Source organism: Rhagoletis pomonella, unplaced genomic scaffold, assembly GCF_013731165.1.
Source record: "Rhagoletis pomonella isolate Grant_MI unplaced genomic scaffold, Rhpom_1.0 Rhpom_scaffold_00007, whole genome shotgun sequence".
In the NCBI taxonomy this organism is placed as follows: domain Eukaryota; kingdom Metazoa; phylum Arthropoda; class Insecta; order Diptera; family Tephritidae; genus Rhagoletis; species Rhagoletis pomonella.
The window spans coordinates 58486048-58512013 of record NW_023458561.1 but is presented as its reverse complement, the minus strand read 5'-3'; the positions used below and the strand labels follow the sequence as shown (position 1 = coordinate 58512013).

General features: G+C 35.7%; 3 protein-coding genes across 3 annotated transcripts in view; 2 read left to right on the top strand and 1 right to left on the bottom strand.

The window, feature by feature from the left end:
• Positions 1 to 16868, top strand: part of LOC118743180 (TBC1 domain family member 31) — a 167542-nt gene extending 150674 nt beyond the window's left edge. The window contains exon 8 of the mRNA XM_036475722.1: positions 16802 to 16868. The gene's annotated coding sequence lies outside the window, so the exon portion shown is untranslated. The remainder of the gene's footprint in view (positions 1 to 16801) is intronic.
• LOC118743182 lies at positions 3270 to 18627 on the top strand. Its single transcript, XM_036475726.1, has 2 exons — positions 3270 to 3583; positions 16802 to 18627. The coding sequence occupies exons 1-2, from the start codon at positions 3560 to 3562 to the stop codon at positions 18122 to 18124; spliced, it is 1347 nt and encodes a 448-aa protein (XP_036331619.1). The 5' UTR covers positions 3270 to 3559; the 3' UTR covers positions 18125 to 18627.
• A 3060-nt stretch (positions 18628 to 21687) lies between these two features.
• LOC118743915 lies at positions 21688 to 22209 on the bottom strand (the record flags this gene model as incomplete). The annotated part of the gene is made up of 1 exon (XM_036476676.1): positions 21688 to 22209. A coding segment is annotated over one exon (480 nt), but the record flags the coding sequence as incomplete, so codon positions are not given.
• Between the last annotated feature and the right edge of the window lie 3757 nt (positions 22210 to 25966).

The following is a 25966-nucleotide window of genomic DNA, read 5'->3' as shown; positions in this document are numbered from 1 at the left end:
AAAGCAACAAAACAAATACTGGTACAATCACACAATGATCTAAAAACATACCAAACAAAGTACATATGTATGTATGCTAGCTTATAAAAGCTGTTTGTGGTTTCTGATTTTTTGTTTTTGTGCACAGATATGTATGTATGTAATTTTGACTACGCTTGTTCATATGTTCGCCCGTCTGTATCCTAGTTTGTTATGTGGTTTGTTAGTTGAAATGTCTGGACCACTTACCTCATTGGCTATCATATTCATGCAACAACTACACACATACATATGCATTGCTTGTGTTGCTTTTGTGTATTAGCGTTCACTTCCTTATTTTTGAAATTGCTGCACACATTCCAAATGACTGCAATTTTTGTTTTTGCAAATGATTTCATTTTGTTATTTAAAAACCTCATTGTCGGCATTTTTTGCTATTCGATTTTTCGGTCAAATTTTGTTTACTTTCTTGCATTCGGCTAAAATGGTTAGTGTACCTTTATTTGTTTAATTTTTTTTTGGAATGCACGATTTCCTTTAGATTATGCAATCAACGCATTTTTAGGAGATTTTTTTCACCAAGTGTTTGATTCAATTAGGCTATAAATGTTACTTCGATTATTTGAGTGAATATAAATGGCTTTGATTATTGTAATGGGTGTATGGGTACGTTGTTCAAAAACTTCATACATATATGTAATGGCATTATTAACGTTCATTAATTTATATGTGGCTACTTTATTTTAATATCTTAATTTTATTATCTTTTGACTTTGATACTGGAAGTGATTCTACTCCTCTGTGGTCAGATCCCTCATCCACATAACTTAAATTATGGTACAGACAGTCCCGTCGAATCTCGCAGAATTCAGGAAATTCAATTGTCTCTGGCCCGGCTGAATGTTAAGGCCCCGGGCAATGAATAAAATTGAAAAGCGAAATAAAGATAATGAAATTGTTAAAATTGAAAGAGAGACTTTTGGTTTTATTCAATATGAAAAATTAATGTTCAATGAAAAGGAAGAAAAAACATTGTCCTCTTATGAATTGAAAGAAGATTGATTTCAATGATTTCAAAAACGGATGGAAACTAGAGATGGGTAAAACAAATGATTTTCTACGTCACGTTACGTCGTATCACGCTTTTCATGCGTGAAGTTTTGAGAGAACATTATGTAACTTCCGCGATCGTGCGTTACTGAAAATTTCCAATTTCAGATTAAAGAAATCACACGAAAGGGACTTACAAATTAATTAAACAATGGAATTCAATCTTCACTGACAAAAAAAAACAAAGGGTAAAACAAGATTCACATGGAAAATTTTTGTTCCAAGGAGCGATTAAAGGTTAAGCAGATTGTATCGCTTTTGTAAATGTTGAAAGCTCTTTGAGATTGAATAACCGAGCTTCAAATGAAACTACCTAAAATATTTCTTCTCTTACCATGGCTCAATACGAATTTAAAAATTTAAGACATTTTATCATTGTTATTTTTTTTTGATATTACAAAATTATACATACATATATCAGCCGAGTATTATGAAATACTGACTAAATTTATTATATTAAACCCATTTTGGAATATCTCCCAGCGGCATGTTACACATTAAATTGAATCTACGGCACTCCCATTTACGGGCGACCCCTACGCCGATGCACAAAGCATACAAAGCATTGTCAAAAAAATGATAAAACCCCGCAAGCAGGGCAAGACAAAAAATATGAAATTCAATGTGTGTGCCGAAATAAACCTTCTCAATTGGTTATAATATATTGAGTGCTGTGCATCTATAAGTAGGCGCACGCACAAAGCAGCAATTGCGACGAACCAGCAAGCGATCATTGCCCTTAACCGATTTTTTTTTTTGAAAGCAAAGCAAAATAGTAGCTGACCAAATTTAATTAAAATGATACGGCGGATATAGTTTTGTGCTTTACTAAATGTATGTATGTATGTAAAATATGTGCCAAAGTTTGTGTATGTAAACAGGGTAATTTAACTAGTTAATTATGCTGTCATTGGCATACAAATGCCATAGGCACAATTAATAAAAACAAATTGCTTATTGAATTTTACGGCATCAGGAGAATTTCAAGTGATTCACTTCAATGAAAATTTAATCAAAACAAAAGTATGAAATACGTGGCGACCTTGCCTATATTGGCTTAGAATTCCCAGGAATGCAGCAAAAAAACTGTAAACAAAACAGTTACATTAAAAATAGTTACAAAAATTCAATTAAGACATAACTGCTGCCTTTTAATGTGGAAACAAAATAAAACTCAGCAGCAACTCAGCTACATAATCAACCAGTATGTATGTACGTCTATGTGTTTGCTTTTTTGTGCGCCAAATAGCGGCTACATTTATCATTTTTGCAGATTGCCATTTTTGTGCGTTCCGCGAATTTATCACACAGCTATTGCAGCACACGCTTGGGAGTAGAAAACTTTTTTTTTATTTATTTTATTTGAATAATTTTGTTAAGCAGCATTTAGTCTTTGTTGTTACCCAACTTTGGGAGCGTGTATGTTGCAAGCGCTTGCAGAAGTGAATGGAGAAAAAAAAAGTAATTATTTGATATTTTGGGAACTAGCCGCCAATAGTAGACGAAGTTGCTAGAAAATTATTGTGAATAAGATGCAAAAGTTGCAAAATATGACGAAATGAGTTGTTCGTTTAAGGGTTAAGTGAAGAGAGAGAGAGAGAGCGTACCCAAGAGCGAAAACAAGCCCAAATATGCGTGCTCACACTCAAACCTTCGCTACATTGCGCTACAGCGCCAGTGAGGAGTGTAAGCTTTTTCCAAAGCTTTATCACTGCTTCACTTAAACCAGCTGCGATCGCAGCTTTTCTCTCCAAACCAAACAAAAATGCCCGATCAGTCAGTCGCTCTCCGCTCTTTCAGCTTCACTTACGCTTTCATTTGCGTGCTTTTGCTTACATTTGTGATATTATGTCATAGCTAGTGGGCGCTCGCCGCTTAAGCGCACAACCAAAACCGTTATCACAACTCAAGGTTGCCGCCTTTTGTTTTTCCATTTTTGTTTTTGTCTTTCTCCTCAGCAGTATGTATTATTACATACTCATAAACGCTCAATAGCTAGTGCGCCACATCGCATGCGCGTCTGCATTTCTTTAGCCACATCTTATATGTAGTTTACGGCTCTTTTTCAAAGTTGGCGCTTGGGTCTCTGGATCTCTCGCTGCCGATTGCCACCTTCTTTGTGATTATCTTTTGGCATTTCGCTTTCAATACGTTTTTATTCCCTAGCCTGGTTTTGACATTGTCTTACTCGGTTTTTGTGTTGTGGTGTGGCTGTGGCTGCGCTGCATTTGACGCCGCTTTGCTTTTACGCCGGAGTATTTAACTGGAGTGTCAAAGAATTATAAAAACAGTTTTTTCCTCCACACGCTGGAGTTCAAGCTGGTCTGCACGGCGTGCTAGCCGTTACAAGTGCACTTTATATAAACGCATACACGAACCTCGAAGGAAATTTTTTACTCTTAGCGCCAAGGCCGTGCATTCACTGCATTGCGCTGAAGTTGTAAATTTTGTGATTTAGGACCCGGGAACCATGCGGATCCAGCGGAGTCTAGTGGTAAATGTGCAAGCCAATTGGACATTTTTTGAATGAAAAAAAACTATTATTGTTAATAAAAAAACTTTTAAATGTGTCTAAAGTGTATTCTTGCTATTAAGAAAATAATCAGAGACATTCGAAGTGTGAAAAAAATAATTCAAAATAGTTTTAAAATAGCACTTTTTAAGCGCAGAAATGTTTTCCATGCATTCAATTTTTCATCTAAGCGGCAAAAAATTAAAAGCAGATCTGCCAGAACTAAACATCCGCCAGTAAACACCAAAAAAAAAAAACGTTGCAGGCAATTTGAACCACACCCAAACACTGAGTTACTTAATACCCCATAAAGTGCCGACCAATTTTGCGCCAACAAACAACCTTCAAGTGCCTGTTTTTAAGCTACGTTGACCAGTGGCAAATTTGCAGTAGAAATGCAGTGGCAGACTTAATTTAAAACAGCCAATATTTACCTCACTACAAAGTACGCCTTTGCGTTGTGATTTTCAATTTTAATTGCATGCGGTTTTCTGTGTGCATGCATACATACATACATACATATATGCATTCATTTAAGCAGAAGAAATTATGTATGCAATCGTTTTTCCGCACTTTGACTGCATTTGAAATTCACTTCCACCAAATCAATCGAAAGCAATGCGGCGACGGCGGCATTCGGACGCTGCTACCTACATTCAATTATTTCCGATGCGAATGCAATAGGAAGTATCGGCAAGCATTTATGCGCTTTTTGTTGTGCTTATTTTCTTTGAATTTTTTGTTCGAATACTCACTCAATCGACTACTAGTTTTACATTGGCGGCATTACTCTGTGCGCTTTAAATGAAAGACTTAAGCAACGAACCTGAGTGTGTGTTCAAATAGCTGATTAAACTCCATTAACTTCACACGTTTATTTATACATAAATTTGCTAGTAAATTTTAAATTGTAATTAAAAATTATTATTACTGGATTATGTAGCCAGTCGGATTAAATTGGTTTTTAATTGACTGGTAATTCAGTTTACAGCTATATTAGTTTGTAATTATGCTATGCATAGAGCTCACATATCTATTGTGCGCTTTGCATTGGAAATTTCTTTGGTGGTTTTTACTTACTTACATACGCATATATGTCCAGCACTGCATACATATGTACGTACATTTGTACAGCAATAAACATTTATCATTTGGTAAAAGAATGATCTATTTTCTAGTAATACTTTTGGGGTCCATTCATACCTTGTCAACGTACATTTTCAGAACTCAACCACTATCGTTTAGCACTTATTAGGTTCGATGATTCTGAGAAAACCATTCAACGAGGCGTTAACGGCGAACAGTGGGACGAAAATTTTCTAATCGCTGGTTATTAAAGCGCAGGGCAGGCCTTCTCCGATCTTCACGAGCGATTATCGCATCGACGACTTTCAGGCCTTCAGAATTCGCATTGATTACACTATACATATATGACCTAACCAACGTAGTGGATTTTACTTTACAGCCATTTATCTGTATATGTTTTTGTAAGGCTTCTAAAGCTCATCGTTCCATTATTTGTGGTACTTGCCTTCACAAATGCACAAAGGGATATAAATCTTTTATGTAATCTTTTGAGGGAATGATTTTACTTTATAATGTTTTTATCATGATAGAAAATTTATTTTTAATTTCGTTATTATTTTTTGTATGAAGTATTTGTTTTTGCTGAGAGCTGGATACAATGCTTTGACATCAAAAATTCCGCCAAAAAAATTTACGAATAAAGAATTTCTAGCACTGAAGTTTCCTTTGGCACTTATCACCATATTAACTAATTCATGATACACAAAACAATACTGCGAATATCGAAGAAAACACTTAGAAGACTGCAGTGTGATCTATGAAATCGGAACGACCCAGATTTTTATTTAGCCAAAAGTGACAACGTCATCAGCATTCATCAAAATTCTTTGAAATTTATCAAAACTAGTTTGCTGGTAAAAATCGTATGCCCACGCCCCTTCGCTAGTTATAATTCATACTTGAATCTAAATTAGCATGTTCAAGCATGTCCAATGCGACCTGTTCAACTAAATGTTTTGCAGAAACACACATGAGAAGAAACTCTACATCGTTGACAAAGATAGAGGTTTTAGTCAACGAAAAAAAGTGTTATCTGTCAATCCATTTCCGAAATTGCATGACAAATTGTGCGTGCCTTTAAAATACATAGAAATCGGTTTAACAGAGCATACACTGCCGGAACAAAGTATTGGCACAGCAAATTTTTCACAAAATAAGCAACAATTTTTATTCTAATATTTATCCACGAATTTTGTATAAAAATATGGTTCATTCTACAACGCAAATTTTTAACTTTTTAATCAGATTTTTTAGAATTTTTTTGAGTACCACCAGCTACTATAAATCCCGTTAATTTTTTGCAATTTTTTTTTGCTGGGTGTCCTCCATATAAAAGAAAATTTTCGAACATACTTCTGAATGGAAAAAACGTGAAACACCTTCAACCAAATGTTTTTTGATGTTGGCTGTTGTCTGTCGCTTCACCTCACCATATGAAAAGAAATTCCAAGTAATCGGCAAAGAATCGGCGAAAAAAGGCCGATGCCGATGCGCAATTTTGTGCCGATATTAGCCGATGCCGATTAATCGGTCGGACTCTACACTCAACCACGGCGGCCGCCTTGCCAAACGATTTAGTAAGCACATAACTTGAACAACAAACCATAAATGCTCGCATAAGTTCTGTCTGCAGCTCTCAAAAAAAAAAACAAAACTAAAAATTCATATAAAATTTCGTACAAGAAATGGTAAAGAAATTTTCTTTTATCAAAATTTCTTAAATCAGTATATATATTTATTTCTCCAAAAAAATTTACAGCAACCGCAAAGCAACTGAAATAACGCAAAAATATTTCTTGTGATTTTTCTTGGGACCATGTAATGCAATGATAAGAAATTTTACATTTATTAGATTACCTTCAATGACATGCCCATGTTAAACTAATGCATTCTGTAAGCTGGAGGGGAAGTGGTGGATCTTGATTGGGTAAGCATTTTTGAGAGATTCACCGCTTAACTGCTAAGATAAAACCGTTTTCAATAATATTGTGGGATTTTTCATTAACCAGAGATCGAAGCTTGATCTTAGAGAGTGTCAGTACGACCCTCTAACCACTCGGCTACAGCGGTCATTGTAAAATCTAAAGCGCTGTCCGCAGCTGTCTTGAAATGCTAATTTCAACTGCAATAAAAAACCTAAACTCCTCCCTTAGGTTGTGGAGAGAGCCGGTCGATCTAAAAAGTTGAGTCAAGGTTGATGCGCCAAACCACTGCTCTATTATGTTGACAATGTAAACAATATTTTACTTGCTAATTTTTGTGGTATTATATGAACTCAATTGGCAACGTGATTTGTCAATTATTTTTAGCTGGCAGCAATATCTCCAAACACAATTATTACGATTAAACCGCAGTTTGGTTAAATTTTAAATCATGGCAATGTCATTAACACTTTTCTCTCCAAATATTGTGCATAATGACATAATCTGACTTCACAGCTATATATGCAAGTAAACGCATATGGCGCGAAAACCCACACATGACAGATATGTTGATGTTTGCAAAATAACATTTCAAAATATAAAAATGCTGGCTCGGATATGAAATATAAAAGTGTGTGTCCTACAAGGGGGGGGGGGGGGGGAATTTCAAGACTAAAGTTTTGTAGTTGATCGTCGGCTGTTTTTGACCATAAAAGCTCTTTTTGTCTTTTGAACAAGTTTTATGAGGGTTTTTATAAAAAAGACTAATTAAAACCAAAATCATTTTACCTTCGGAAATCGATTGCAGTTCTATTGTCATACAAAACGTATGACGCGGCCCCGTATGAAAGCTCAAAGTTTTTGGACACACATTTCAAAATTCAACAATCTCTGTCTAATGCTGGATATTCACCCAGATGCTGCTAAGACGCTATGTTTTTATCTTATCCTAGTTAGCATTCACCCTCAAAGGGGCGAACCATCCAGTGAAGATGTGAACCAGACGATTATAAACTGTGAGTTACCCCGTAAGAAACTTTAATATGGCACAAATTAATATTAAAAAGCGTATATAGATAATTCATACTTTTTGTATTATGACCCAAATAAAAGTTAAGTAACAACAATTAATGTCCGTTCATTTCCCACTCGATGTTGTAATGCAACTGCGAGTTTATAAAGAAAAAGAAACAAAATAGTTTAATTTACCTATTCACTAAATAACACTAAATCGAGCAGCATTTATTAGCAGCACCACGCGGTTCATCTGAATGCAAGTAAATATTTAAATTTTCATACATACACATTAGGTTGGACCTTAAAAAATTTCAACATCTAAATTTTTTATGGGGCTCCGGTATATTTTGTTTTACGTAGATACACGAAAAGTTCCATTTAAAAAAACATTAAGGATCGTTACCAGGGATTGCAAAAATTTTATTTTATTTTAAAACGCAAAAATTCGACAAAATTTTGATCTTATAAATTTGACATTATTTTTGAAACTTATTCGTATAAATTTATAAACTCGCTTAGTTATACCTGGTCTAAACCAAAATTTTGTCTAATTTTTGCGATCTAAAAAAATTAAATTTTCTGCAAACTCTGGTAGCAACCGCTAAAAATGTATTTAAAATTTTAAAATTTTCGTGTATGTCTTTATTTTGTACGTATAACAAATTAAGGTGGTGCTCTATGATATTGATATTTTTTAAGGCTCACCCTAATACATATGCGCACATATGTACATATGTATATTTAAGTGTTTATATATATATAAGTACATTCACACTTTCACTATCATCGCGAGTTGCCCACATGCAATTAGCACTTTGTATGCTTTACTCTGCAAAGCCACAAAACCAACACAATACTCCTCACAGCCGATCGCGAAAAGATACTGCGTCATCGAATTCCCAAATCGCCGCTCTGCTTACTGCCACTTGCTACAATGTACACAAATAAATACTCATATGTATGCATCAACACTTACCTATTTCGTAACTCTTCCGCAAAGTAATCATATCTCACTGGAAACTTGCCCATCCACTTGTGCCATTTTTGCCACCAACCGCTTGAATGTGTTAATATATTTTCATGTATTTTTGTTGTACAATTTTTGCATTTTTGATATGCTGGATAAAAAAATTTGCATTTACTTTCGTTGCAATAAATTGCAGTTGAAATGTTGCAATATTGCAATGTCGATATCCAGGCAAGTAAATATATACATAGTACATATCTGTGACGTAAGTTTATTGCTTGAATCTTTTGGGAAGAAATTTCTTCAATAGACGGAGTTCGTTACTTAAGTCTTTTGTATCGAAGCAATAAGGAAGCGTGTGCTTATGTACAGAAGTTTCGACAATAATACCCCGCTGACGTTCATTAAACATTGCAGCTATTTAAAAAAGGTTTATAACATAAAATAAAATAAAAGAAAAAAGCTATATAGTGTCTTCGGGCGAGAGCAGAGGATGGCATGTCATTTTTTACCATGTGCGCAGCATTGAAGTCGGCGCGGCGCCTTCTTCATTTAACCTTACACATATATACATACATAGTTGAAAAGTTAACGACGACTTAGCCATAACGAAATATAAGTAATTCCAAATTATAATGTTCAAAAATAAACAAATGCATATTTACATATCGTCACCTAAGGGTGAAAAGGTGCCAAGTCCATTTTTTTAATTGTCCAGGAGAGACGAAAAATCGATGTAGTTTCGTATTGCCTGCCATTCTGCATCAAAAACTAAATTTTGAAAAAAAATGGACTTGGCACCTTTTCACCTTTAGGTAGCGATATGTATTTGTTTAAAGACAATTAATTTTGTCATCATGATTCATCAAAAACAAATCCTATTAGAAGTATGTGAGGTCATGTCTACTGCCAAAATATGGTGTAAGCAGAGGTACGAGTAGAAAGAGTCAAAGACTTGAAAATTTAATTTAAATATTTGATGAAAAATTGCTGACGCAAAACGTACGTTCGTCTAAACGATGTACCGTAATCCGTGGAAGAGGGAGGAGGTCGAGTTAAAAGTGTGCCCTGCAACTTGTATTATAGATTCTCGGAGTTTACTGCTAAATATGTGGCGCTGCTAAAACATATATTTGCGGCAAGAATTATTCACATACGATGAAAACTACTGCAGTGTATTTTTTTTTTAATTTTGGTTATAGAAAAATGCATAAGTTAGACAGTTTGGATACGGTTCGGTTATTTGTACAATGATTTTGGGTTATCGGTTTTAAAATATGCGTCTAGCCAGAGGATTAAACTTTAATTTAAAACAAAGGCTTCGGTTTGAAATATGCACTTTTTTTTGCAAATTTTGGATGTGGATTTTGCGCAAGAATACTGTGGATGACGTAAACGGAGTTGGACTGATGAGGTTATTTTTTTTTGGCGCGGCCGAAGGCAACCCACGCGGAAAGGAGTTTGGCGCAAAAATACTGCTGATGGCGAGTTTAATGGGGCAGGGAGGCGAAGGATAACTTTTTTTAGGTTTATACCTCTCTCTCCCTTTCTAACGAGTTTTAGGTGACACAACCTCCGCCCCCCACCAAAAAATCATTGTGCAAATAACCGAACATTTCCCACGCGCAACATTAAATCCTCTGAAGAATTGTTTGAATGCTATCAATGTGGCAAGGTCGCTCATAGTACTGCATGAACCAACAAAACAAGATCACCTATTCAAAGAAGCAAGAAAAAAGTATATTTCGGAGAATTTTTGACATCTGCCTAACAATGAAAACAAACAAAGAAAACAAAAAAGGCGCGGTGATTCAGTGCGATTATATTGCCATTTATCATAAAATATAATAAGCGAAACTGAATAAAAATTATCCAAAGGTGTTCATAAAATATGGTTTTCGTGATAGAAAGTGTTTTGCAACCACGTAGCATCAGCACAGTTCGATTTTTCAATGCTAGAGTTTTGGCCATAAAAGTGCACCCACTTTTCACGCAAATTTACGCCTCTTGGCAAACCCAACCAACGCATAAACTCGTTCAAATCATAAAGCACAGAAAGCACATCAAATCGCTAAAAAATCACTCCGAAAAGGTAGAAGACTTTTTTCTGAAAATCTATTACAAATACAACGATGCCTGATTATGTGGTCTGTAGTCGTTGGTTCATGATAATTTTGTACAATTTATGAAACTTCAAAAACTTTTTTTTGTAAAAAATTTTGAAATGAAACTACCTTCTTTTTTGTATCATGCTTGCTAGTCTGCTTGCGGATTCTTCATCTTCTTGTTTGGCGCCATAACTGCGTTAGGCATTTGGCCGAGTCCAACAAAGCGCGCCAGTCGTTTCTCTTCTATACCAACTGACGGCAATTGGAAATGCCTTCCTCTGTTACTACTATCGGCTGCGGTACTCGCCGTCGCCCGTAAATCGTCCGCAAAAACTTTCTTGAATACTCTAAGGGTCGCCCTATCGGATGCTGTCATTGTTCGCTCTTCCGCATCATGCATTTGGACGAATATTATGAGTGGCTTATAGAGTGAAGTTTTGCACGACGATAGAGGAACTTTTTCAACCTGCAAAAAGGCCAAAGGTGCCTCATTTTTTATACCAATACCCTCGATGTACTCAGCATACGCCAGCAACTGTACGCTCTTGTAAATTTTTGTCTGTGAGGTTGAGTTCTGCGGCTCTTATGATCTTGTCCAGCATGGGATTAAAGAAATTACACGAAAAGGAGTAAACTGGTCTGCAACATCGCTTGGTATCAAATGGATCGGATGGTATTGCGCAATATCATTTTAGACAGCCATATTAGCTGCGTGGTAATACCAAATTGATACATCGCGGCATAAAGACAATTTATTTTCATTCTCCCGAAAGTGGCTTTAACATCGACCTAAGTTACGGGGACCTATTTGCTGAATTACTCTTTTTATGTTTATTATTTTTACGTCTTTGGCACCACCCAACACAGCTGCAACCAGCATCAGAGACTTTATCATAATGAAGAGTAGCATAATTTCAAAACGAGGCATTGTAGCAGTGCTTTGTCGGGATTTCCCATTATTAAGAGCATTGCGTTAATTTCCACTTCAAGCGTTTGTAATGTAGATCAAGTGCAATAATTTCGACAGGCCAACAAACAAAATTGAGGCGAATATTACGTTAATGTTGATAAAACGATGCTGGTTGAAATTATTTGGCCCCATACTAAAAAAAGTGAACTTAAGTCACACTGAATTGTCTGAATGAGCTGCTAAGATTAAACTTGCTTGAAAAGCATAAAACTTATATTTTCAACAACAATATTTTCCCCCTTCATTGCATTTTGAAGTAATAACAAAGGCACAAGCTGCAGAGCTGAAAAAATTGCCCAACCATTGTGCCAGAGGAAATGGTGAAAATAGCAGAGATTTCGAGACCAAAGGGAAGTTTTTTGGTTTTGAGTTTTTGCTTACAATATATTAACTCATATGCAAATCATCATCATGTCAGTTGGCCAAACCAAAAAAAAAAACAAAACACAAACAAAAGCGGCAGCGGAAAATATGGCATAATCGACAATAGCCCAAGGCAGCGGCGCACAGTGGGACGTCCCCATATAAGCTGCGGCCAAAAGTAGTAACCGTACTAAAAATTCGTTGAAAATTTCGTATACGCGCTAATCGGCACTTACGAATGAAGAAATATGGAAAGTTGTAAAATTGAACAGGCTACCATGCCCACAGCTCTTGTGGGCGGAAATAGTAAATATTATTCGGTTTTGATGAAATTCAGAGTATATGCTGGCTTTAATAAGGAAAGCATAAATCTGAAAGAACGTCAAAATTGGTTTACATTATAGTCCAGTAATTCTAGAAAAATAGACGCAAATTAAAAAAAAAAACTTTTTGTGATGCAATTCAAATTATTTGCGCACAATCAAAATTTTGTTTACAAATTTATTTTTTTTACATTCTTGCATTTTTATCAAAAGTTTTTTTGTTTTGGGTTAGCTCGTAATTTTGCTGTGAATCTGCGTAAATACTTTTTCAGAATTCGCTAATACGTTTTTACTACCTCTGGCCGCTGTAGTCCCATCGTGCGGTGGCGCTAACCTAAATCGACTGCGCTTTCCCAAAATAAAACCGCATTTACATATCTGTGTACATATGTAAGTAGGTAGGCGACCTTTTCTCGTTGTCATTTTCTTTTATTTGTGCAGGTGTCCCATTTTCATGTTTTCAAAACTTTTCAAGCAACCAGTGAGTGGCATTCAACAAAGCATAAAATAGTCTTGGCATTTTACGAATGTTATTGAGTCTCATAAATTTTTTGGTAATTGTGTTGAGTTTTTGTTCCTTTTTTGTCAACATGAAATTACATTAATACAAGATTACTTAATGTTTTGTAATAATATGCATTAACTTAAATTATTATTGCATTTTAAGTTGCTTGTTAACTAAAAAGAGATGAAGGGTGAAATTATCATAATTACATATATTAAATACAACACGCATACATACATACATTATAAGGTTTTAAAATCAACACCATTAATTTTCAGGTATTTAGCATTTAATTAGTTGCTTTAGCTATGAGGTTGTTAGCCGTTATAAGGTTGACGGCTGCTGTAGTCGAGTGGCTACCACTTGGTGGGTCCAGCTCCAACATTCAAAATTATAAAAAGTTTTTTTTCTAACAGGGGTCCCCACCTCGCCAGTCAATGGCATACTTCGAAGTGTATTGGAAAAAGCTTCATATAAAACCAGTTGCCGATCGTAGATGGCGTAAAATTATAGGGCGCTCTATTTATTTATTATTTTATTTTTTTTTTCTAGATAAAAAACCCAGGCGGCAAAATCAGGGGTGCTTCTAAATAAACGCTTGCAGGCATAGCTTTTTAAATAAGTACTTTTCTTTGGAAGCTTTATTTTTTAGAAGATTAGTGATGTGCTGAGTCGATAATCTTAAGTATTAATCTATACTCGGTACCGATTAAAAAAGTATCCATTACTTTCGATACTCGGTACCGAAATATTTAGGTTTCTAATAAAAATGCACATATGCCAAAAATATGGAAAAAAGCGGTTCAGGGAGACTCGCCTATCAATAGCCGAATGAAGGGGGCCAATAGAGCTTTTATTATTGATTCAAGTGAAAAATGTATGTATGTCGGTTCGTCGGCATAATGCACAGAAACTCTTACTTTTTTGAAGCATTTCTGTTATAGATGAATCGGACGATATTATCTTTATAGGCCTGAAGCGCTTCTTCATTCGTTAAAGCATTTTGCTTGAACCTTGGATCCACTAATGTGAAATTACATAAAATAGCAATAAAATAATTTTTTTTCGACTTGAAAGATATAGAGGCGAATGTTTAATGTACAAAAAGAACCAGTACCGGGTACCGAAAATGAAGTATTGGGTACCGACAATTCAGCACATCACTATAGAAGATTTTTCAATAGGCCTGTAATTCGTCGGCACCTGGCGACGGGTGTCTGAGGCAAAGTTAATTTTCTAAATAAAAGAAGCTAAGAAATAAATAATGCCCATTTTTCTAATTTTGTTGATTGCTGCAAAGGGTAACTAATTTTCATTTTGTTTTTGTTACAGCAGCATAAATACTGCCAATGATGTTAGCCTACACCTAATGGACCTCGAACTTCGTAAAGTCGAGTGGCAATTGGCGAAGTTTTCTGGTAGGCCCAAACCGACCCCGATTTATAATACCAAAAAAAAAGAAAAAATTACTTCAGATTCAATTATGTAACTGCTGTACATTTTTAAATAATTTTTACTTCACAATTTTTTTTAATTGACTTTTTTTCTTATATTACACCTGTGACAAAAAACCAAAAAATTTCAAATATAGGAGACAGTCAATTTACTCGCAAAGCTAAGCGCCAAAAACAAGCAAAATTGCATTATTAGTTTTTCTCTCTAACTTCAAGATTTTTTTAAAGGACTTTGACATTTAAAACATATGAATAATTTAAAAACTTTTTTAAAAAATGCAGTGCAATATAAAATTACAATATAAGCACCAAATGAAAGAGAAAATTTTGTAGAATTTTAAAGTTTTTAGTTTACAAGGACAAACAGGTATTGGAAATGCCTTTATAATTTGTTTTACTTTTTTAATATAATAAAGGTAAAAGGACGAAATTCTAAGATGTGGTCGTGTGTATATAAGTCATTAACAAGCAAAAATTTTTCTAAAAATAAATATACCAAATTTTCGACGATTTTCAAGAATAAAATTTTAAAAGGAAGTTTTCAATACCTATTCGCTATTATGCACCAACAACTTTCAGCTTTTTTAATTCCACAGAATTTTCTATTTTATTTTATACCCATATTGTTATTTTACCTTGCCAGTGTGGGTAATTGAACGAAACTTATTTTTCTACATTCATTCATTACTTGTGTATGTTACTTTAATTTAACAAAGAATAAAATATGTATATGAAATCATTCGCATAAAAAAATCATTCAACGTCTTAGTAGGTGATTTGACCGCTCTTGGTCTTTCTAGGTAGTTCAAAATTTCGGTCTTCCCGGTGTTAAGTGACGGTGAAGACTTGAGCGTTACACTATAGGAGTATTTTCGAAAATGGGCTATATGCATTTCCCGACTAATTTTATGTGATAAATATTTTGAAATGTAATCATTTTTAGGGGTCTGCAGCGCGCTCCCAAAATGCCCAAAAACCAATTTTTTTGTATGAGAATTTTTTATTTTGCTCCATATTACCCACAGTGTTATTGTTGTTGTTGCAGCAGCATATAAATTACCCAAAGAGTTTTTTGGAAATAATGATGGAGTGGCAGTGCTTGGCCAGCTATAAATCCGTATGGCTCCGATTACATAGACCCGACTGTCGTGAGAACAGCAATGTTTGTTATCTTTGCTTAGACCTGATTTTAATGTGTTTTCAAAACCAACACCTAAATCTAATTTGGCTGCGCTTCATAGCTCGAAAGGCGGTTTAAAAATTCGCGGCTTCTTTTCAAGTTTTGCGGGTTTTGAGCTACACATTCCTTATATGATTTACGTAGTTTGTCATTAGAGAAATCCCTAAAAATATATGGCTTAATTTGCAAAAAATTACCGGATTTGAGAAAATTGCATGAGGTCCCCACATAAATCTCTATATCTTCTGTTTTGAATGTTTACAATTTGGAAAAAAAATACACTTTGCTATATATGTATGTATATAAGTAACCAAATTTGGACTACAAAACAATTCGTCTCTAGTTTTTTGAAATATACTTATATGTGGTAATTACCACTACATTTCAATGCAAATTTTACTCCATTTCTTCTTTTGATGCTTATAGACATTTGTATCTATGTATTTACAAATAGCATACGAAAACTATTTTTGCCGGAACAATATGACCTTCACTTTTGTTATCTAATTTATGCATATATTTGTATTTTATTTTTAATTTACATATTAAACCCATTAAAATGTTATGAAAGTAGTAATAACCATAACCTATTTTTTTTTTAATTTAAGCTCTTCTTCATTTTTGTTTTGCTCTTTTCCTTACTGCTGGCCCAACGGCCACCTACGCCGTACCTTTTCTGCCATTTTTTATATATTAATTACCTTTTAAAGAAATTACATCATTTTAGCTGTACGCACGCATTTGGTTATGTAAATTAGGAATGGTCATTGTCTCTGCAGTCAAAACGCGGCATTATCAGCATCAACAGTCTGCGCTAAACTCCGCAGTGACCTCAATCATTGGCTGAGTCAGACAATGACCTCTTTAGCCACTGGTGCACCATGTGTTGATTTTCTCTTTGTTTATTTTTCTCGAATACTATACATAGAAATGAATTTGGCCGGATTTCGATAATTATCCATTCCTTTGCTATTTCCAGCTATGGATTTATACAGATAAATTACAAAATTTGTCAAAAAGGAAATTTACATTGCAATCTTGATACCATTTTTAGAAATTTTATTGCTTCACTACTTCGGTTTAGTATTTGTCATGTGAACTAATCAAAACGAAAAAATAATAGCCCAAATATTTAATAGCGGCTTCATAAATATTATCATTTAATTCATATAACTGAGCTAGGACCTTTCCAACTACATACATATATTGCGTCAATTTTTTACTAAAAAATTTTCATTATTATTTTTTCGTGCTCATATAACGATCTCTTTCACACTTTCTCTCTTTTCTCTTTCTCCTTCACAGTTTTGTGCCCTCGGCACGCTCTCCCTCCTCACACTTGTCGCCGGCAAGGCGCTTATCGACCAACAAGCCGCCGAATCGCAAGCGAGCAGCGTCACCGTCGCCCAGCAACGCATCGGCTGGGATCACGATGCTCACCACGAAGTACATGAAGTGCACGATCATCATCATGAGCACCACCATGATCCGGGCTTTTGGAAGAAGAAAGTCACTTGGAAGGAAGGTTGGAAAAAGATTTGGAAACCAGCGAAAAAACAAATTTGGAATCCGTCGTGGAAGCAAATTTGGAAGCCCATCTGGGTGCCGGTTAAGGTGCCCGCCTGGAAAGATATAAAAGTGCCAGCGTGGAAGCAGGTGTGGAAGCCAGTATGGAAGGAGATACAAGTACCCGCATGGAAAGAGATACAAGTACCGGATTGGAAGAAGATTTGGAAACCCATATGGGTGCCGACGAAGGTGCCAGCATGGAAGGATATACAAGTGCCGGCGTGGAAGCAAATTTGGGTGCCCGTCTGGAAAGAAATACAGGTGCCGGCATGGAAGGAGATACAAGTGCCCGACTGGAAGCAATACTGGACGCCTGAGTGGATCAAAGTGGGCATACCTGGTGAAAAGTATTTGGGTAAAGATCCCGAAGGCTGGGAATACACAAGTCACGATTTGTGGAAGAAGAAGCTGATATGGAAATCGCATTGGAAGAAAATTTGGAAGCCAGCGAAGAAGCAAATTTGGGTGCCCAGCAAGAAATTGGAATGGAAGGCAGATTGGAAGCAAATTTGGAAACCGGCGAAGAAACAAATCTGGGTGGACGACAAAAAATTGGAATGGAAAGAAGCGTGGAAACAAATCTGGAAGCCAGCCAAGAAGCTCGTTTGGATACCCGACAAGAAACTCGAATGGAAAGAGGCTTGGGTGCAAATTTGGAAGCCGGCGAAGAAACAAATCTGGGTTGAGGACAAAAAACTCGAATGGAAAGAAGCGTGGAAACAAATTTGGGTGCCAGGCTGGAAGGAAATTTGGGTGCCCGCTTGGAAGAAGATCTGGCGGCCGGTGATCATATCCGAGTGGTTCCCCACGCCCGATCATCATCACGAGCATCATCACGAACATGCGGAGCACGGCTGGGATCGTAAGGATGCGCAGGGAGAGGGCGCCAATAAGTTGGTGTGGAAACGCGACGAGAAAGCAACGCAGCTGAAACCAGTCGCCACAGCTGATTTTCGGACAGCAAAATCGGCTGAAGTGAAGGCATCCCCTGCAGTGGGTACACAGCCGGTAGCAGCAACAGCAGCGCAAGGCCAAGGCTTCAAGTTTCCGGGCGCGTAGATGAGTGGGGAATTTCTTGAGCAACACAGCCATTTTGATATGTGAATTACCTGCAAGCACGCTTCCTCTCAAACACGCAAAGCAGCATTTATTTGCAGATATAAATTTATGTTAGGCTTCGATGCAAGTACAGTCATGCATACTTTTTGAAAGCATCACACTCCGCCACTTCATTTACACGCGCATTGCTTTTTGTACTCGTAATTGTAAATATGTATTCCAGTCGTTAGTTTTTAAGTCACTGCACAAGTCATAATGAATGTGTAAAATTTATTTAAATTCATTTAGTTTTAGTGCGCTACTCTACTACCACCCATTGGAGAGTTATTCTTCCAGTTTTCGCTGCTATCAAAATCGGCCTTCTCCACACATTTCGTATAATTTAAATTAAATTATTTATGCCACAACAACCATAACAAGTAAATATAAATAAGTAATTTATATTTAAGTTGTTACAGTTAACTAATTATGTTTGATTAGTTTTAAGTTAGTGGCAACGTTGTTGTAAGATCCAATGAAAAAATAAAGTAAAGTTTTTTTTATACCAAAATCCATACTAAAATTTAAATGTGTTTCATTCTTAATATTAGGAGACTATTGGACTAGCATAGATAGAAGGTCATCCACACTCACTACACCAGAGACCTCGGTTAGAACCAGAGCAGCCGTGACGCAAGAAACCAGTTTTGGCGAGGCCGTCTTGTTCCATCCCTGACTTCGTGTGAAGGGCACAAAAGTGAAACCCGCCCTCTCCGGCCCAACTTATGCCACGTTCTTGCGCTCTGCAGTGGCGCTAACATCTTTTACAGTGCCATTGTCCCGTTTCGAGAGAACACTTGGGGGAGCCAGTAAGGCCAAAAACCACCAGACTCTTATTTTGACTTTGGAGCATCCATAGCCAATGGTCTCTTGGAGGTGTAGTAGCTTGCAACCCCACAAGAGATTTCCCCTGTCTGAGCATTCGTTAGCAGATACCTTTTTCCCGACTCATTTCCCGTTGTAAGCGTATGGTCCGGCTCTGACGTGGTTTTGGCACCCATCTCTCCTCCAGAAAGACACTCCCTCACGTAAATGCTGATGAGTTAAGTGATGGTAGGACCCACCGAAAGCCATAATCCTGCCGGATGTGTGGGCGGATTTTCACTCGTGTGGGTACCATCTGCAGTATACTTAATCCAGAAGTTTATCCGTCGCATAGTTTGACAGTTTACCCTAACTGCCAGCAATTTAGACCCACCTGTTGTTAGTGTTTTCGGTGTTTCGGAGGGTATTGTTCAAGTTTGAGGTCGATGATGCTCATTTATCAGCGTACGTTTGGATCTATGCACTCTTTTAGCAAATATACTCGACGTTTAGTGAAGATTTCACATTTTAGGCGCCTCACAGAACCTTGTAAAGTATGGTGGGAAGAACGCAGGATCACTCCTCTTATTGATTGGACAGAGTGTAATAAAATTCCAGTTGTCTAGTTCTCTTTTAACCATATTCTGCATAAGGTGAGTGTAGAAGTGCTCCCTTCATAATTTAAGCTCTACATGGACATCCGTCACTAAAGTGGCCATACTTTGGGCAAGTTAGTTTAGGCTGGCTACGCAGTAGTCATTTGAGTGCATAGCGTTATCAGAAAATCTCCGGAACCAGGACAAAGGTTGAAAAACATCGCCGTTCTCTTAGCAGCCGTTCTCTTTGGCAGCCGTTTTTAGGCTCCGTAGAAAGCCTACGTCTAGCAAAACCAGCCACAGGGGATGTGCTTCACTGTGTCCTCATTTATTCTACATATCCTGAAACTTGTATCATTTCTTAAGGGATAAAAGAAACTATATACTTATAAATGACTATAAGGGATTATAGTCGAAAGTTCAAGCCTTAATTTAAGCCTAAGGGGAAGGTTCTATCACCTTGTTATTTCTTTGCTAGAGTTTTACAAATATTACAAAAAACGCGATTTTTTAACACTTTGATCTCGTTTTTTTCTCAAAATCTGCAGCTAATGGAAGCTGTAAGTCTATCTAAAATAGCTTTAACGTTTTTCGCACCAAAATTTTTTTACATTTTGGTTGGCCTGTGTAATTGTTAAATTTAGATTTTCATTTTATTTTTATGTCCTATATAATCCAAAATAAAATAAATCTGAAAATAACGGCGTTGCGGTATGAACGAAGAAACAAATATCATTAAAAAACGGTTCAATTTTATCGGAAAATTTTTTATTCCATTTTAATGGTTAAATTATGATTTTTATTGTGAAGGATATAGCCGTTGCGGTCTCTATTTTATAAAGCACTGCAAATATACCAGCAGAAATACTCTTCACATGTGTACATGAGTAAATGGAACATATATTTTAGAGTACTTAAAAAGATAGGAACAAAAAAAGAGAACATCATAAATTTGAGGAACTGAGCAATGTTACTCAACAGAGCTCTGCTACATAAAACACTGTTCCGCTTTTCCAGAGTACTTGAGTATGTTGATTGCATTCAGTAGTGTTTGAAAACTTCATAGGAAGTATAAGAATACTTATGAACTTTTTTCTTTTAAATGTTCGCATTTAACATAATGTTAAGAAAAGACATACATTTTCTTTTTATTCCAATATATATTTAAAATATTGTTTTACATTCTGGCCGGACGCTTCAATGTTTGCAAAAAAGTTCGAATCTTTCATACATATACATGATTTATGTATGTACATATGTACATATTATGTAATTTTTTTTTAATATCGAAAAATGTGTGCCCATTTTCCCGCGACCTGTCCTTATGGCCAGTTTTTATTTTCAAATTGATATTTTCATTTCCCAATACCAGGCGCTCACACATGTGAAGTAACAAGTTTTCTATTTCTAAGCAGAAAATTGTTTGTATAAATTTTTAAATTTCCAAAATTCTACTTTGTGAATTTCCAAAGGCTTCTACAAACGAATTAAAATCTTCTACAAACAAATGTATGCGTATGGAAAGCTTGCTACTTTATAAAAATATGCTGTTGGCTAAATATTCGGAGTGCCCTACGTTGTTTCTCCATGTTTGCTATTTAACATAAGAGTCAGCTCTTACATTAACATTATGTAGCATTAAACGAAAACTTCCAAAAATACTCAAAAAATACTTGTGAAGGAACATCTTTTTTGTGGAAGTTTAACAGCATGGTACTGCTGATTTATGTTCCTCTTTTTTTCGGAACATAATTTGTTTGAGTACTTTTTTTTATGTATACAGCGCTCAATATCTTCACTTCTCTTCCTTCCATGCCCTCTTTGTTAGAGTATGAGTAGTATACATATTTTAAAAAAACTTCACTGTGAAGCAAACTGAATTCCGATGCAGACCTTTACTATTTTACATTAATCCAGAAAAGATTCACGATCAAATAGAAAATTTTAATATTTTTCTGAATTTTATTTTATTTTTAATTTCATACATATCCCATAGGAATCATTTTAAATACACTAAACTAATTTCAATGAATAAATTATGTATATAAATACTTAATTTTCGTACACATACATATGTATGTATATCCAAATAAATATCGAAAAGTTTAAACTCTTAAACCATCCTCTTTGGCTCGCATTTTCTCTGTTCCACAATCTTCTCTAACACTATTCAACAGCAACTTCGCGCACATGCGTACGCTTGATGCCTTTCTTCCATCCACTGCTACCGCTGCTACCGCTGCTACTGCCGCTATAAATAGAGCCATGACTACTGCCACTGCTTGCTCCACCCCACTCGCTGTAGCTCTTAGCCGAACGCAGACCACTGCTGCTGCTGCTGCTGCTGCTGCTACTCCCCGGTGAGCTGCCGCTACTACTACTCCAGTCGCTGCTGCTCGAACTGTCGATGACGCCATCCTTACGCGCCTCCCAACCTGGTGGCACTTTTGGCAATGGCACCCATTCATTTTGCACCAATGGACTCCATACTTTCTTCCAAACGGGCACATAGATCGCTTTCGATCGCCAATATTTCACCCAACGTGACTTCCATTTGACATTGCGTTTCCAGAAACCATCTGCGGAGGGATCAGCGCTGGCGGTGTGTTTTACGCTGTGGAATGTGAATGATAAAAGCAAGAGAAAAAATATTAAAGAGATCAGTGATCACTGATCAGTTGTGGTTTCTAGTAGGTGAATGCATATAAATAGTTATCTACTTTTAGGCGGTACATCAATTTGCTACTCACACCGTTGTTTGTGAAGAAGAAAGTGCAGTGCAAACTGTGCTGAGCAGTAATATAAAGCCGATGACGAATAGTGGGCATAGATGTGGTGTTAGCTACGAAATATGAATGAAATACCTATTTTAGTAATTTATTTTAAAGTGTAAGTGCTAATTGCAGATGCAGAGTCATTTAAAGATTTTGTAAAAAGCAAAAATTTTGAATATCAGAAGTCTTATAATAATAAGGTCAAGTAATTAAATTAAAATTATTGTTGCAGAGTTTTAATAACATTCGTAGTATAATTGTTTGTGCGGGGACAGTTTTAATTTTTCATCAGGTAAATTTAAATGAAACACTGCTCCTGTCAACATATGTATATCTTTTATTAGGTTACTGCCAAACTGACAGGTCATTGAAAGTAGACAAGCTCGTGAATTTCCACGAGAAGAAAGAGGTCATCGCTAAGACAAACCTCTGTCTAGGTCCTTTTATTTGGAAGGAATACATGAATTGGAAAAACGCTTGACTAAAAATATCTAGCTAGAAAAAGATTATGTTAGAAAATAAATCCTCTTTCCGGTAAAAATTTTCTATTCAAAAGTCACCAACCTATCAAACTGTCCTCTGTTTGAGGTGAAGTTATAAAAATCAAATGCTCTCCAATGACAAAACACATGGTATGAATATTGTCTTAGCCCTTGCGCCTAAAACTATGATGCATAACATCCTTGTTACCTTTTCGGTAGGTCGTGACAATAACAATGACAATGTGAGGTTAGAAAAAATCCTGATGTGATGATGCAAAACAGACTTCAGATTCGGGCTCAGCGCATCAAAATTCATGGAGGGTATTCCTGGCGAAAGTACATGACACCTTTTTTTTGACACACACGCACAAAAAACGTGTATTTTGATGCGCTGAGCACGAATCTGAAGTTCGTTTTACTTCATAACCTCAGGATTTTTTTCTAACCACAAAAACCGTGCCTGTCGAATAATATCCGCCATGTTTTCTTGAAGTGAGGACAAAATCCTCACGTGATGGAAGTCAACGGCCGGGGTTAAGGTATTCCTGTCAAAAGTACATTACCCTTTTTTGTGCGGCTGTGTTATGTTTTTATTCTTGTTTACCTGAGAAATTCATTATTATGTTAAGGAATACAAATTATCTGAATGAAAGGTGAATCTTGTAATTTTTTTCAAAAGCGATTTTACCAAAATTTACTAAAATTAAAAAATGGAGTTTAATGTACTAGGCATTAAATGGCAAAAATGACAAATGACAAAGTTGGACATTAAAAATATTAGTGACATTACGTTAAAAAAAAATAGTCACTATGTCTGTTTATAATGCCGAATTCCCACTAGACATTAAAATTACAAAAAATTGATGTCATTTCAAAAATGTCATGTTGAATTAAACTTAATGGCTATTTTTTTTTAATGTAATAGTACAAATATTTTGTAATGCCCAACTTTGTCCTTACAATGTATGCCATTTAATGCCTAGTGGAAATCCAGCATAATTAAGAAATTTTTTCTTAATTTTCAAATCATTTTGAAACTTCTGTGAGTTTGAGATATAAACGGAATTTTCTTGGGATTTTTTAGGGATTTTATAAATTATTGAGAATTAATATCCTCGGCAAACAATGGGAAACCTCCGAGTGTGTTCCTACCTTGAAAACCCTTCTAATAAAAACCATCAGCAATTCGGAGGCGGCGTAAAAGTATAGGTCCCTCTATTTGTAAAATATTTGGGAATATTCTTGTTTTCGTACGCATCGAAAATTTTGATTTTTTCTATCACTTTTCTACATTTCCAATTTTCGAATCCTACGAAAGCAAGAATATGCCCTATTAATACTAATAAATTAAGGCAAATTAAAATTTTTCTCACTTTACATACATATCTTTTTGTTGGAATATATTTTGTAAGCATAACTTTCGACTCACTCACTTTTAGTTCCATTTTGCGAAGTTCCCTAACTAAAATATAAATAAATACTATTTTTCACTTTTACTTTGGATCCAAACATTGAGCACCACTTGGGATCGATTACTTCACACTTCAAAGTTTCATATTACTGTAAAACACCGGCGCTTTCATTCCGCCCATTAAATACTTCTTCCGATTGCTGGGGGCCGAATTCGTTCAAATTTAAAGATAGATTAAAATACATATGTACGTGCATACGTATGTACAATAAATATTCGGTAATTTGCATTATTACGTAGCTTACTAGCAGCAGCACATCCCTGCATACGATTACTTGCCCGGCTACGCATGCGCACACGTTACTTATTTGCAGACTGGTTTTTGCTACCGGAATTGCATTGGACGACAATCAATTAATATGTACTTCATGAGGGCGCCCGCTGAAATTATAAATTCTATTCAAGTCATAAGCGGGGCGACAAGCACAAGCAGCAACATGTATAAAGATGAAACAAACTGTGAAGTGGCACAAAAAAGGTTCAAATAATCACAATATACATACAACAGACATATTTTCTGCATTTTACATCCGCAATTTTTACGACACAAGCCCACTGTGCCGACTTCAACTTTTTTATTTTACTTACCTCAAAGGGTAAGTATTCGTAGCACAAATCCATAGCGTTGAATTTAATATTTACTGTGACGAATTTAAACAAAATCTTTTAAATTGCAATTCATGTGACGTGCGGAGTGTGCCGTTGTTTGAGTGTTTTTAAACAATTAAGTGAAGCAAATTGATTTTTGGGTTTTAATTTAACGCACAAATCTTATGTAATCGAAAGTAAAAGAAATAAAAACACAGCGTAATGTGGGGAGAAAAAGGGAATTCGAAAAATGTTTGGTAATTTATGCATAGATAGACTAGCGTGGTATCCATCAAGTGGCTCCTAAAACACCTCTGCGAGATCGCTTTCGCATTCAGCAGTCGATATCGATTGGCAAATACCTACTACATACATATGTATGTATGTAACTTCTAGTCATTTGAATAGCTCACCCTTTTTAGCAGCTGTAAATCCGTTATACAAATTAAAAAACATAGTCAACAAAGGGGTGCGCTATCTTAATGCCCAGCAGTCAATAAGTTAATATTTTCAAAAAAAATTTCCAGTGTGCAGTTTTATAGTCCACCGAAATCGGCACACATTTAACGAAGCTATAGGCTGCGCAACATTTGTTGCTGCTGCAAACTCCGTGCAACAAAGTTGCTAGCAAAATGCAGCTGGACCATTCATCCAGCAACATTGCAGCAGATTTTTCCACATTTATTTCTTTAATAAAATCGCCGATGTGATAAATTTAATCAAATCAAATACTTCACGGAAGGCAGAGTTAAATTAAAATCACAAATATTTAAACAAAAGTGTCTGATCTCCGTTGCAGCTTCAGTGTATCACTTTCCTCAAAGCGCTTCAAAAGCGTTCAAATGAAAAGCAACATTTTTTTTTATTATTTGTAAATCGTTTTATTTATTTTATTTTTTCGTTAAATATGAGTTTTATAATTTTTTTCAATGCAATTTTGTTCTTTTTACGCTTAACATTTCCACGTGAGTGCATGCATCATATGTGTTTAATAAGTATGTATGTATGAAGTATGTATGTATATAAATAAGTATCTTAAAAACCTATTTTAATTTGCAACGCAATTAATTATTAAAACTGCCAACATA